Genomic DNA, 14,874 nt, shown 5'->3' with positions numbered 1-14,874 from the left:
GGAAAAAAATAGCAGCACTTGCAGAAAAAAAAAAAAAACCCAACAACTAAACATACAACAAAAAAACCAAACCAGCACATCTAGCCATAGCTACATTATTAAAAACAAAGGACAAACTTTCAAGGTCTTATTTCACCTACTTGTAATCTCTTTCCCAGAATTTGACAGGCCTGGCATACGAAGTGATGAATATTGCACTTCCCAGAAAAGGATTCAGTGGAGTAGAGAAGAAAGCTGACACAGCTGCTTGGACAAACAACATTGCAGAATCTGTATGATAACTGCATTAAGGAAAACAAAGAAACAACTACTTTTTCTTCAAGCTTCTGTGATAGTACCCAAAATAGACAGCAACACCAGTTAAGAGCAAAACAAGAGCTCAAAGAATTTTTATGCAAAGTATCTTTACAGTTACCTCCAGCAATAAGGAGATTATTTTTGTTTTTAAAAACAGAAGTGAGTGAAAATTTGGCACTAGACATGGTGGTCATTCGCTTTCTCAAATTTCTACAGAGAATACTAACTCAATGGTCCATTCAAACTAGCCTACAGAAGCTTAAAATGCAAAAACTCAAGAACTAAAATCACCGTGACAGTTGAAAAAAAGGGAATGACTGTCAGAAGAAAAGCTGTGTCATTTTCAGAATTAAGTAACTCCTGCTCTATGATTCTTATGTCAGGATTCTATTCTTACCCTATCTGATACTGTACAATTAATAGCACTGTAGCAAGGCAGAGAGTGTGCAGTTTTTCATAAATACTCACTAGACAAACCTGTTTGTTCAGTAGATTCAGCCCATAATACATAATCCATTATAATGCAACATTCAGAAGTTATAAATACATGACTTCAGGAAAAAGTCTGCATTTTCAAAGGATACGTGGCACAGCAAAGGGCTGGGCAAAAGCATGGAAGGCAGATCCCCATGTGATCTGCCAAGGAGCAATGTAGGTATACACAAACCTCAATTTATAAAAGAGTTCCCAAAGCTACAGGAAGAAAAAGAAGAAAAATTTAGTGATTTGTCAGAATCAACATGTTTTGCAGTACACAAATATCCTGAGGGATTTACTGGTCACCAGAGTTCTTACTGGTCTAACAGAAGCCTTGAGACTTACAAAAAGGATGCAACAATGAAGCAAGTAACATAATATGCATTTCCTTGCTCTGCTAACAGAAACTCAAGATGCTTAGCAAGTTACGTGTGCTTTCTCAAGCAAACATAACTGCTTCGGGAAGGATAAGTCTTAGCTGTCTTATAGCTTATTGATTACAGTACCAATAGGACCGATGATCTGCAAGATTACCTATCAGTTAGGACTATCTGTTTTCCTTTTTGGATGACCTGAAATACCTAGAAATAGAGTTAAAGTTACCTTGCTGAAGAGTATGGACATGAAGAAGAGATCTAGCAGCATGGTCTCAGTAAAACTTTTGTAATCAAAAGTAAAGAAGAGCACTGTGAAAATAACAGTGACATACTGGCACGTTGGGCTACTGAATGATGAACGCAGTAACTTCAAGCCAGCTATGGTGATCATTAAAGCACCCAACCTGTACAAGAAATTCACACAAAACAGTTACTTATCTGCTGTCCAAAAGGGGTTTAAAGATCACCTAAATTGTTGCTGTCATGCAATGCCAATCTCTTCAAATGTAGGGTTTAGATTTGGATTTGTTTTTAGAGTTGGGCAGGGTGTGTATGTGTTTTTGTTTGGTGGTGGTTATTTTTTTTGTTTGTTTGTTTTTTAAAGACTACTTCAGATTTCAAATTTTTTTTAAAGGTTACTATCCAGGTCTTTCCATCAGTATTCTCAAGCCAATCAGTGTTCAAGAATTAGCACTATTTGCAAGAGTCTTGCTAACAAAAATTAAAAAAAATATGAAATATCCTTGTACTCTGAACAGAAGAAACCTGGTTTTTAATTTAGGTTACGAACACTGAGATGCTAGAAGTGCTCTGGATTCATCAGCAAGAGGATGTTAATAAACGTTGCATTATCATTATTTCCTGCATGACTATACTGCTCTAGCTTATACTGGGGGAACCACAACTTCATGATAAACTTACAGTGATATTCTTTTTCAGAAATAATAAGTGGCAGATTAAAGGGTTGTAAAAATAACGTTAAAGTAGTGTAACAGCAATATTCCTCCCAAAGGTCTTGTAATGACAAGCATAATAAACCCAAAAGCAAGAACTTACTAGATCCAGGGATTGTTAAACTTCAAAAAAACCAAACCCATAGCCCAAAAAATCCAAACCACACCCCCAAATAAATATTGAAACAAAATGAAATATGTATTTTCTCTACAGCCCTTCTGCTCTAAATCAACAGAACTTCAAATCACAGAAAGCCACCTAGTCGCTGTTCTTGAAGGCAAAAAATGAAGGGCCTATTGCTGAACTCATTTGCTGAGACAGATACACCGCTCAAAGGATTATAACTAAGGCTGAATTTAAGAGGCAATGTGCAATTCCATCTGGATACAGATTATACTTGGGGGCTGGAAAGCCTAGGGAATTCCTTAATGAGAGCAGAAAGCTGCAGAGGGGTTGCAAGCTGGCACACCAACTCAGGGCATATTACACAAGACTTAAATTTACACCTGACAAAATACCAGAACATACTGTCACTATTTTGACCTTGCAGGCCAGATAATCACATTATAGGCTCTGAAGATCAACAAGGAAATTCTGATATCACATTACTAGATAATTCTGCAAACTGCAGTCTTTATAATATATGCTATGAATTGAATGATTTATCTCCACGGGGGTTCCTAGTTAACACTGCAATACTCATTCAGTTTAAGTCAAAATGACTTTGTTCTGTAAGAGCTTTCAAATAAGGAAAAAACTTTATTCCTCGCCTTAGTTTTAAGGCAATGGCAATAACTGTCTTCCCAACAAGGCCAGAACTATTTAATTTCCCACTACAGCAGATATACTCGGATTACTTGATAGACTTTTCTACTTACTCAGTATCCAGTTTCTTTGGACTAGCAATATTCTTAGCGCTGCTACTAAGCTCATTGAGGACTATCAGTGGATAGATAACATTCTTCTCTACAAAAAGGAGCCAAATGTGAAGTTTCTCAAACCACATAACATGTGCAGCATCTATCAAGATATGATAAGAAGAAATAATCAGATTGCACTGTCACATCAAATGCAGTTAACAGAATAAGTCTTGATCAAAGTAATGTGTGGAGCCAAATACTAACTGTACTCTCATAATAGACTTTCATGGTTTTATTTAACTGAAATAAAGAGAAGCTCTTTCTAAGCAACTGTTGGTAGCCCCAATAGTTTTTGCACTGATACACATCTATATAAAACATATTACAATACGACAGTTTGCAAGCCATTTGCTTACTGCATGTAGCAGGAAACAAATTGGCTTGCCACCTCATCAGTAATTTCAGCACCGATACTGATGAAGCTGTTTGACATAACACGTTTTACCTCACGCAAAATAATGTTTTCCAACTATATTCAAACTGAAAGATTTCTGGTTTATGACTCTACAATACAGAACAGCATACATAGCCTGTCAACATAAACGTCTGAGACTTAAGAACTTTTCACACTTCTACAATGACGACAAAATACATAATAGGATTGAAGTTTCAAAATAATACAAATGAGAATAATGAGAAAATTTATTTTACAAGGCAGCACAGATACAGCTGGAAGAACCTATCTCAAAGGTTATGTTAAACGTTGCTGCATACATAATGGGTTAGAGGAATATTTGAAAGAGCCTAGAAAAAGGCCCACACCTCTTCATTGCTATGACTGACTGAATGAGCCCCAGCAAAATCTGGAGTTCCTTTTCTACAACAAAAGCCATAAGGACTCTTAGTCATTGACACGGCATGAATTCTCCTTAAGAAGTTACAAGGACCAAACTAGGAGAAACTACAAACTTACATTTAACATTACTGGGTATGACTTTCATCTTTCCTGATAATATTCCTACACATGGAAATGCTGAAGTCGGTAACCACAAAAGGTCACCGACTGTAGCTTCTCTAGTTATGCAGATTAAAAAAAAAAAAATTTAAGGCATACAATTGCATTTTTCACTTCTTTCTCCAAATAGTGTTTGGCATCATATTGGAATTACTACTCATATTTATCCATCAGTATACCCAAACACTGAAAAAAAGCCCACAATGTAGACATCAGTGAAAACACCACACTGCATAACCACTACAAAGGTAGCAAGTTTGCAAATCAATTCTGATAGTTCTATGCTCCTGAAAGCAGCAGAATGCTCACTTCCTTTCCGTTACCGTCTTACCTTGAAAACTGAAGAGACAAAACAAAATAGCTTCAGTTGTTTCTAAGACATTTTTGATAGAAATTTCTTAAGCTTGCTGTTAACAATAAAAATGTTACAATAGTGGAGACCCCACAATCTACTGCTGTATTTATTCATACTGGAAAACTGATCAGCAGTATAACTAACCACGTATTTTCTGCAGCCTCCAGGGAAAGATTTCATGGAAATTTAGACTTCAACACAAAGTGCAAGTGAACGTCTATGCAGATCAATTAGCAAAACTGGTTCCTTAGTGTGTTTTTCCATCAGCAGGCTGCTTGCACTGCCTTCTGTTGTTGAAACATGTCAACACTACCATTAAGACTCAAATCCATGCCAAGATGGAATCTCTGACAGTATTCAACATACCTAATCCTCTAATACATTTGAAAACTCCTATCTTGAAGAAATAGGTAGTGAAACACACTCTACCTTCATAAAAAAATTATGATGGCAATCATTTGCAACTTAAGATTTTGAAGACGGTTTTAACGGAACTGCTCTGAGAGAATGTTACCATCACTAGTTAAGAGATACATAACATGTCGTGGAATCAAAGCATGAGGAACCAAAAAACTAAGACTCTTCTAAATTAGATGTCATTAAATACTCCATTTAATAATGAATAATACAGAAAAGAGGTTAAGCATATCAATGGGTAACACAAGTTGGTCAGCAACTACAGCAAATTGAAAAAAGTGCCATGAATTATACTTACTTCGGACTTCAAACTGATAATATTCCTTGGTTTTCAGCAGCGGGTGAGAAAAGCAATGCCAAGGAAGTTGCTTTCGGAGTTGAGGCAGAACATAATGGGTCACAAAGCCTACCGTACCCACCAATGCATAGAGAACATAACTTAAAATAGGCTAAAAAGAAGAGTTGAAGAAATTAAGGTTTGTGTTTTATAAACAAAATAATCACTAATAATGCAATGCCTTTTCCATAATTTAGGCAAGTACTCCTGTAATAGTAAGCTGTCAATTTTTTCATGAGAAGCTTTACTACCAACTTTAAGATCAAACAAGAAATGCCTGTGAGAGAATAAATCATCTATTTCTAATAATTTTTCACTAAGTTGAAAAGTATTTTAAAGTAGAAATAGTACACCAATCTTTCTTCGTAGTCCATTGCTTCTGACCCACCTGTATTTTATAAATTATGAAACTATTATCCTCTAAAGGCCGAGTCGAATTTAGATTTTCATCCCCTGGATAAAAGGGGGTATAAGCATAAGGAAAAACTAATCATTAATCTTATATTCTGTTGAGAAGTAGGTGGATCAGAAGCCTACCACCAAGACCAAGCTCACAGAAGCCACAAAATACTACTAAATTAACATGCCATGAAGACTGGATTTCACAGTAAGACTTTTATACATTGAAAATTTCTCAAAAATTTCTAGGTATGTCATAGCAAAATTAGGATTGTATTACATTGTTATAAGCTCTTGATTCAGAAATTCTGTGAAGCCTAAGCCCATTGAACTATACAGCTGGTGAAGAGCATACTGCCAAGCTTCTCAAACTTGGGAGAAAGCAACATTCGAAAGCAGTGTTGAAGTCCAGCCATACAACAGAAGAGATGTTTTCCTTACGGAAAAAACCCTAGTACACCTGCTTATGTACTGCGCCTGAAAACCTGAAGCTACCTAAATACATAATGCTTTTGAAAATTAGTTTCTTACTTAAACTTCAGGCAGCAGCAGAAAAGCAAAATCCTTCTCAAACACGTGCAAGAAACTTTCATTTGCCTGACATATGGCTATTCACAAGCTAAACAATGGTTCCATTACAGGAATGCAAAACCAAGAAATTCAGTAACTCCAGCTCTTCAGGCAAATGACTTAGATAAATTTAAGCACAGGATCTGGTCCCATGTCATCATCATCAAGCAGGAGCCCTATAAACACATTAAAAGTGTCCAAAGCAGTAATATTAGCTAGACTAGCAATTCAAATAGTGTTTGAGTTTCAAGTGTTTTAAGTCTTGTAATTAACCATTCCAGTAAAGGAGTACTCCTGTATGCTACAGTCTACAGCCACACTAGCATGCAACTGCCGAGTCAAAGACTGAGGGGCTGAACCTTAAGAATCAAACCTGCTTAATTTAAATTTTGTTTCATTTTTTCCTTACTCCCAAATGATCCCATGTCCTAGTTTTGCCTGGGACAAAGTCAGTTTTCTTCTCAGTAGCTGGTACAACACTGTGTTTTGGAATTAGTATGAGAATGATGCTAATAGCACATGGATGTGTTTACTTGTTGCTAAGTAATGTTTGTACAAAGTCGAGGACTCTCCAGTTGTTTAGGCCCTGCCAGCAGGAAGGCTGCAGGGGCACAAAAAACTGCAGGGGCACACAGCTAGGACAGCTGACACATACCAGCCAAAAGGATATTCCATACCATAGAACATCATGCTGAGTATATAAACTGGGGTGATTGGCCAGGGTCAGGCAATCCCTGCTCAGGGACTGGCTGGGCACTGGTCAGCAGTTGGTGAGCAGCTGTATTGTGCATCACTTGTTTGTATTTTTTCCCCCTTGGGGATTTTATTCCTCTCTCCTTTTCATTACAATTGTTATTATATTTTCCCTTATTTTATTTATTAAGTTGTTCTTATCTCAACCCCAACTGTAACCTTTTTCCCTGTTCTCCACCCCATCCCACTGCAGGGGCACGGCAGGGAAGTAAGCGAATGCTAGTGTGGTGCTTAGCTGCTGGCTGGGGTTAAACCATGACATCCTGACACTATTTAACTGAGATAAATAAAGCAAAAGAGGGTATTTTGTGTCAGAGACCAAACAAGTCCAGAATGTAAAAAGAAACTGGGAAAGAGCAGGGCAAGAAGAGCTTTTGAGCACATAAAACTGGAATATGAAGATACTTGGTCATGTACTTGCCACACTATATATTTAAAAGACCATCTAAAAGTAGTCAGGAGACCCGGTGCACTACCAGAGTAAGCCTTATATAACATTAGAGTATTTGTATATAGAAGACAAATGGGAAACATGATGGAACGCTTACCTGTAAAACTGTAAATACTGTACTGACGTGAATTGCAAAATAGAGTATACCAATGACTATACACACAATCAGGTCAGATTGCAATCGTTCACTCTGGGGAGTCAAAACAAAATAATTTTAGAAAATACCAGATTTTGTTGTCCTCTTCAGATTCTTAATTCCCATCAGCAGTAACACTGAGACTGAGCAAAGATTTTCAAGTTATGCCAGTATTAATTACTTCCATTGAAGCTATCAATTTCAGAAGACAAATCTTACGGCTAAGAGCATTATTTCAAATGAGTTAAGTGCAAAGACACATACCCAAAGTAGGGTAGGAGAAATTAATCTACACAATGTATTCACTCTCTCATTCTGGACTGTGAGTGTTTATAAGGACCCCCGTACAGCACTGATGAAAGAGCATGAAGGGCTAACCAAATTTCCCCTTTAGGATCTAAGAATTGCTTAGACTATGGAGCAATTAATAGAGCTCTGGAAAACAGCTGTCTAGACAGAGCTAACAACCAGGTGGAACAACTAGTCTCTAACCCTTTTCCCACCTCCTTTACAGAAGGGTAAAGGATAGCTTTGGAATGACCATGAAGAACAAGTCTGAATTTTCCATTACTCCTAAAAAAAATGAAGCCAAGCTGTCAATAATGGGCAAAAAAATGAAATGAGTAATGCCTGATGTAGTCACAAGGGGGCAATACGTACTTAGGGTTACTACAACTTGGAGTCTCCCAAGTTTACACCTGTTCCCACTCTGTAAATACAGCATTAATATTTTCAACTCTGAAAATCAAAAGATCTTATCCACTCCAAAATCTGCCAAATAATTACACACAGCAGCTATTGCTGCAAGGTCTTAACTTCTTGAGATACAGCTTTTTTTTTAAAAAAAAAATAATCAGTAAGTCCTGATTTAAAAAACAGTAAAAGAAAGACTGTATCATAACCCTTAGCTCCCCTCTCCCTTTGGTGACTAACACCACAGTTTGAGAGCTAAAGAGGAACTTGCAGCTCCTACAGTCATTCTCTCCTGTTAAGTGGTAAAAGAACTGCAGTCTCTGCACTAAATATTTACTTGCAGTTTCCATACACTGCACCCTGTTAACACTTGTGGCTGATGTACTAGGAGAAATCCATCTATACTGTTAGTCTCCTACAGCCAAGCCCTACACAAGGTTCAACCTTCTTTTGTACAAGTTAAATATCCTAAGCTGCGTAAAGTCTTTACTTACTGCTCCACCATGTGAAAAATGTTTAAATATTACTATTTGCATAAATACTTAAGAGTGAATTTGTACTAAAAATTCAAAGTATGTGCTAAAATAAATGGAACCAGTTACATCTGCTCTTTAAAGAAAAAACACCAGACAAACCACAAAAAACCCACAATGCTTTCCACCAGTTTTATCTTCTGCTTCTGAACAGCACGCACAAATCTCTTGCTCACAATTATAGAGTTAATCTAATTTTGGTACCATTAACTCTTTCCCACTAACTTTAGTACAAAAGCAAGTATCATATTATCAACAAGCTAAAAGAAAATCCTCCATGATACTTCACTGAATTCACACTTGGGAATTCTAATTCTCACACATGCCTCCTTTTAAATAACTTAAATTGCAATATAAGCATTATACTCAATATAGTACATTGGTTCATCTCCACATTTAAAGGAAACACTCCAGTATCCATTCTAATCAACACCATGATAATCAACAAGTGTTGTGAGTTAAGTAAGATCCAAACTGATGCTATACAAACTAACATAAAGTAAATGCTTAGATTTCATTAAAAAAAAATTTAAAAGCCTACTTACCACAGAATTTCTAAGCTTTTCGGGTAAAGGATCTTTTACTTCAGAAAGAGGATCCTCGGGGTTTTTGTCTTCAGAATTAGGAAAAAATTTTGATTGCACTAAAGAGCTTAAAGACAAAAAGGAACCCACTGAAAAGCATGTATTGTTCGATGTGGTTTTAAAAGAATAACAAAATCAAAAGTTCTATTACAAGTTGATTAGAAGAAAAAGTAATCTTGGCTTATCAGTGTTTTCACATGGCTGAGCAAATTTACAAAGATGAGATCTCAACTTTATACAAGAATTAGTTCTCTGGTTGCAGACAATGACCACCTTATTAAAAGGTGAGCAGTCAGATGTTCAAATAGCAGTTTCTCCAGTACCAAGACAAGTAACTGAAAAAAACGTTAATTCAAAGTGGAGTTCTTAGTACCCATGAAACAAAACTTTAGTTCATAAGCAACAGAAATGTAACTTGGTGCAAAGTTTAGCTGTCTATTTGTCAACACCAACTAGAACACCAAGAACTCCTTGGTTTAGTTCAAACCTCAACAGTAACAGAAAAAAAAATCCCAACAAAACCAAAACCAACTACACTACCCTGATTAATTCATGATTTAGTTGTGCTAACCAAACTACTAAAGTCTTAGCAGATCTTTCTGGTACTAAAGGCCAAAAAACTTACACCTAAGCTTTTAGAAGACCATATGCAGCAGTCCTAGCAAAGAGTGTCCTGCAAGCCCTCAATGTGATTTTTCTTACAATACCTTATGTGGTACAGAAATATGTATTATTTGATTTTATCAACAGGAAGCTCGCTACAGAATGAGCCCTAGATCTTCAAAGACAATTACATACTGCAATGCTTAACTGCGCCACATCCGTCTAAATAGGTGAACCTGCACATCAAATATAAGCATCCAGGCTATAGTACTTGGAAAGAACAAAAGAATAGGTATCTAGGGACAAGGACCTCACACTAACTGAGTAAAGTCACCTGAACTAAGAGAAACAGAACAAGGTTTGGTTGTCAACCCAAAGGTAAAAATCTTCCTTCAGTGCGAACAGTCAGGAATCATTAATCTCCCCTGTGGACAGAATAGGCCCCTCATTATCTACCCCACGCTACCACTTATCAAATTCATCCAAAATTATGGTTAGATTTATATTGAGCTTCAAGCTCTAACTCAGGTATATGACTGAGCCTCTATTGGCTACTTTGTGGGAGGTGTTTACCATACTGGAACTATTTTGTTCTACACACATAACTATTAACTGCATCAGAAATACTCTCATCATCAGATCAATACTCCAACTCAGAACAGCAACACGAATACATTTCCCCACGCTACACGGGAACACTCACCACCAAAACAGATCCTTATTGTCTTGCATCTGAGATCAAATAATTTGAACAAGTACTTTGAGCATACATTCAAGATAAGAACACAGTAATGAATTAAGTGAGCAGAGCAGTTCAAAAAATCCACACGTGGGCTTCAGCTTAAACTGTGCTTTGAGCACCTCTTTAAATACAGAATGGGTACAGGCTGTTCAGCACAAATGCACCAGCAGAAAGATGGCACCCGAGTGGCATTTTAGAGAACATTGGCAGTTAAATCAATTTCAGCACATAAGAGATTGGTCAGAAGTCACAAAGAAAGGCTGCTGTTAGAGGGGGAACTAGATGCAAAACTTAAGAATTTCTCTTTAAACTACTGAACACATATAATACTATTTTTGATAATGCTGGTGACTACCAGTTGAAACAGTACTAGTGTATAACATTATAAACAATGTTCCCTTGTGACTTGCTTCCTCCTAGGGGAAAGAACACAAATGAATCACTTACAAAAGTACAGAAGGGTCACTACTTTGTCTGCTGAGATGATACGAAATTGCCACTAACAAACCACAAAATATGGAGAAGAGAACTGGAATATGCTGCCCATCCCAAGAATCCTGGAGACAGAAATGAAGCGTTAATAAAAAGGACACAAAGTACGTAACACTTATCTGACGTAAGAATTATGTATATCATAGTAAGAGAATGGAAAAATTAAGATAGAATTCCACATCAAAGAGGACTTTCAGTACAAAAATATTGATCAATTTTACACATCTAACCAGAAATTGGAAACTAACACAGTGTATATCCCTTAAGCCTACAGCATTAATCATTGCAGTCATCAGTTTTCATAACTTATGAATAATGTCCTGCATTCCTTGAGACCACAGGTTCTTGGAGCTGCAATTAGTAACTTCTTAATTTTGAAAGTTACATATGTTTTTACTATTTTTCCTCATGTGCTGAATTCCAATTAAAACAGTAGTCCTCTTTCTTTTCATGATCTGTACAGGATCTACAAAGATGCGACACTGATTCTTTGCTAAAGCTTGTTTATCTTGAACAGATGTGTTTACAAAAGGCTAATTAGACAAACATACAAATTCACAGAAAGCTAATTATGTTCTGCAGTCAATGGCATCATGGGAGTATTTCCTCTAGCAACTTTTTACTGTCTGTGGAAGAGTGGAAAAAAGTCAACTCCAAGTTGGAAGGTGCACATGCTACAATTAATGGTGAACTGACAGCATTTGATTATTGACAAACACCTGAAACCAATAAAACCAGCCACACTATTTTCAAAGAGAAGGGTGTTTCAAGCAAGAAAAAACTGTTCGTTTGGGGGTTTTTCCCCCTCCCTTTGCCAGCTAACTCCACTTTTTAGATAGGCACACATCTTTACTTTGTCATTATAAACTATTTCCTGGTTTCTTTTCAAATTAAATCTTTATTTGAAAAGACTTTCTGGTTTGCAGCACTGGAAAACACACTCACATGAGCCATTTTGAGAGATTAACAAACCAATACATGAAGACTGCTAGAAACAAGCCACATGTAGAATGGAACTGATGGTAAACATCACGTGGTTTTGGCCAATAAAAATTGCCTGTTAGTGGAGGCACAATGATAAACCTCTTAAATCAAAAAAATTTGCTTTGTTCCTGCACTGCATCTCCGTTACTGACATCATAGCTGAGCATGCATAAAACCCTACCAAACCAGACTAATATTCCATTCTTAATTCACTTTCTGCATATTTAAGTATCTAAGATACAAGGAAGCAGAGAACAAACCCCAAAACATTAATATATGCTGTGTCTAAGATTTTGCTCACCTTCAGGGCACCATAGCACAGTCCATACAACAACGCTACTGCCACAATACTACAGATAAAACTGTAAAGTGCTGCAAGCAGGCTTGTGGTAGCTGAATATCATAGAAAAGAAAGAAGCATTTAGTAGTGTTATATAATTAGGTTAGAATACAATATACTGCAGATTAATAAAGATAATAGCCCCCTAGTTGCAACACTTGATATTAAAAATAATCCAAACCACAGCAACTACCTGTACTTTCCCCTACAAATGATTTTTTTTAAAAAAAGCAATTTCTGTGGCTTTATTTACCTGCTCATTTATTCAACAGCATTACCATGGGAATAGTTAACAACTGCAACACAAACCAGTCAAGGAAGAAAGTATACTTTTTGACAGAGTTACTAGAACAGTAATTCTACTTCTCAATAATCAATCAGAAGACCCTTAGCCTTTCTGAAAATACAGTTAGTATTCTATGCTTATAGGGTAGGAATATAAATAAATAGTAAAATCATTAGATTTTTTTTTTTAACTAGCCTACTAATCTGATGGCTGGTCCTAACCATGTTTTTGCCACTGACATAAAAAACACCACTCACCATTGCCACCAAAGACATGAATATCCAGCTGTTCACAGAGATACATCACAAATGTATTCACCTGAGGCAGGAGACCAATGAAGAATACTATAGGGAAACATAGTGTAAACACTATGGAGAAAAAAAAAAAAACAACAGTTGAAAGTGGTGAATATGAAAAACATAGCATGTTAACATACTATTCAGTTTAAGTTCTAGGGTGTCACCCATACCATTTAACTCAACACCTATGAAGTACTTCTACTTTCAATTCTAAGGAAAATAGTCATTATGTAAATCTCTACTTCAGTGATTCAGAACTGACTGAATATACAGGTTACATAGACCAACAGTCAGAAAATATCTTGTACTTCCATTTTAATCGATGTAGAAACGGACACAGGCCAATTCAGGCTTTCCATTTTTATTTAGAAAGATCAGCCAAGAATGTTTACAGACTAGAAGATTTTTAAGTTTCCACTCATTGTAAATGAGGCTTATCTGAACCTAACTGCCTGTCTGGAGTTACAGGAGCAAGCTAACACCAGCCACACTGATGTAAGAGAAGCCAAGCATTTCACCTCCAGGTTTTTTGCCACTAGTAACATCTGACACTTTCACTCATTTTCCTACACCACTCCTGAAGAGTTCTGATCTTAAATGACTTTTTTTTTTTTATGTGAAAGCAGGTAACTGTATGAACCATTAAAACCTCTGCAAATTACACTACTTAGGATGCAAAGATAAACAAATGCCACTTAATTTTAATACAAAGAATGGTATGTCCCAACCTGTACCTATCACTTTCCATCTTAAGGAGTAAAAGGTGCAGAAATAACAGCTATTTACACAGCTGCTAAGTAGTTCAGATGTAATTTACAAGCAGCAGCATATGACAAGTTCTAGGTTCTGAGTGACAGAAGAATCAAACCATGAAAATAACCCTAGCAGACAAGATCCAGCAGTTTAGGGAGGATTTCCTATAACCTCATTGACTTGTAGCTTCAGGTAGCAAAAGAAGAAATCAATTTTAAAGTATCCTGTACAGTCACAACTCTCAGTTTTATGTTTCTAACTATATCCACAGAATGGTTGAATACTAAAGGGTATCACATCAGAAATGTCTACATGAGATAGCAACTAAGAATCTAGGGTTTTTTCCTACTCCTTGGTAAAGTTAAATAACTAAGTGCTGTTTAAACACACGTAGGTTCAGGGCTGGGGAAAAACAATAAGGTCTGCATCTTTTTACTGATACGAATTCAGAAATATGAGACTAGGAAGCAGCTATTTTTCAGAATTCTCAAGTAAAAACTTCATCTCAAATCATTACTCAAGGAAGCCTACATAGGAGGCTAATGAAGCTGTTTCATGAAGGCTTAGAAGTTGAACTATCTTGGGTCCACTGAAAACAAAATTATAAAATAAATCTGGGTCTACACAAATTATAAAGGGTAGTCCAGCAAAAAGTCAACGTTTCTGATTGCTTTTGACATCTATAACAGAATTGGCCTCTAATGGGGACCACCTAGGCAAAACCAGAAAGCAACTGTTATAAATATGGAGCAGACTGAAAACAATTGATGAAGTCCAACATGTGGGAGACAAAATAAATACATAAATAAATTTATACCAGTCCTCACTTGTTTGTTGGCAAGGGCACAGCGATTAAGCGATTATGTTATCTAAGCACAAAGTTTGCCTTGCCCTGCACCTGTGTTGCTCTAGTAGCTATGCCCGGGAATGGGAAAAAAGGCAGCTGAGATTTTTACTTTGTGCTAATGAAGTATGTTTGCTAGCAGCCAGCTTGCTTTGCAATACACAGAAAGCTTTTTGAAATAGTGCTTCATCAACATTAAGGGGGGGAGGTTATTTTGGTTTGGTTTTTTTTAAGCAGTGAGAACTGTTCTGGCAATCTGATTTTTTTGTTGATAGAACTGTTAAGAAATATAAACCACATAAGGTGGTGCAAAATACCCAAGA

General features: G+C 36.6%; 1 protein-coding gene across 8 annotated transcripts in view; it reads right to left on the bottom strand.

The window, feature by feature from the left end:
- PCNX1 (pecanex 1) overlaps positions 1 to 14,874 on the bottom strand; it is a 92,170-nt gene that overhangs the window by 23,089 nt on the left and 54,207 nt on the right. For all 8 annotated transcript variants that reach the window (XM_055806543.1, XM_055806656.1, XM_055806760.1 and 5 more), the window contains 10 exons: positions 12,913 to 13,023; positions 12,331 to 12,422; positions 11,001 to 11,110; positions 9,170 to 9,275; positions 7,360 to 7,452; positions 5,051 to 5,201; positions 2,984 to 3,125; positions 1,378 to 1,555; positions 882 to 990; positions 141 to 270 (listed from right to left, as the gene is read on the bottom strand). In XM_055806543.1, coding sequence (XP_055662518.1) covers positions 141 to 270; positions 882 to 990; positions 1,378 to 1,555; positions 2,984 to 3,125; positions 5,051 to 5,201; positions 7,360 to 7,452; positions 9,170 to 9,275; positions 11,001 to 11,110; positions 12,331 to 12,422; positions 12,913 to 13,023 — 1,222 coding nt within the window. The remainder of the gene's footprint in view (positions 1 to 140; positions 271 to 881; positions 991 to 1,377; positions 1,556 to 2,983; positions 3,126 to 5,050; positions 5,202 to 7,359; positions 7,453 to 9,169; positions 9,276 to 11,000; positions 11,111 to 12,330; positions 12,423 to 12,912; positions 13,024 to 14,874) is intronic.

Source organism: Falco peregrinus, chromosome 1 (genome assembly GCF_023634155.1).
Source record: "Falco peregrinus isolate bFalPer1 chromosome 1, bFalPer1.pri, whole genome shotgun sequence".
NCBI lineage: Eukaryota > Metazoa > Chordata > Aves > Falconiformes > Falconidae > Falco > Falco peregrinus.
The sequence above is the reverse complement of the archived record's forward strand: the minus strand, read 5'-3'. Positions and strand labels throughout refer to the sequence as shown.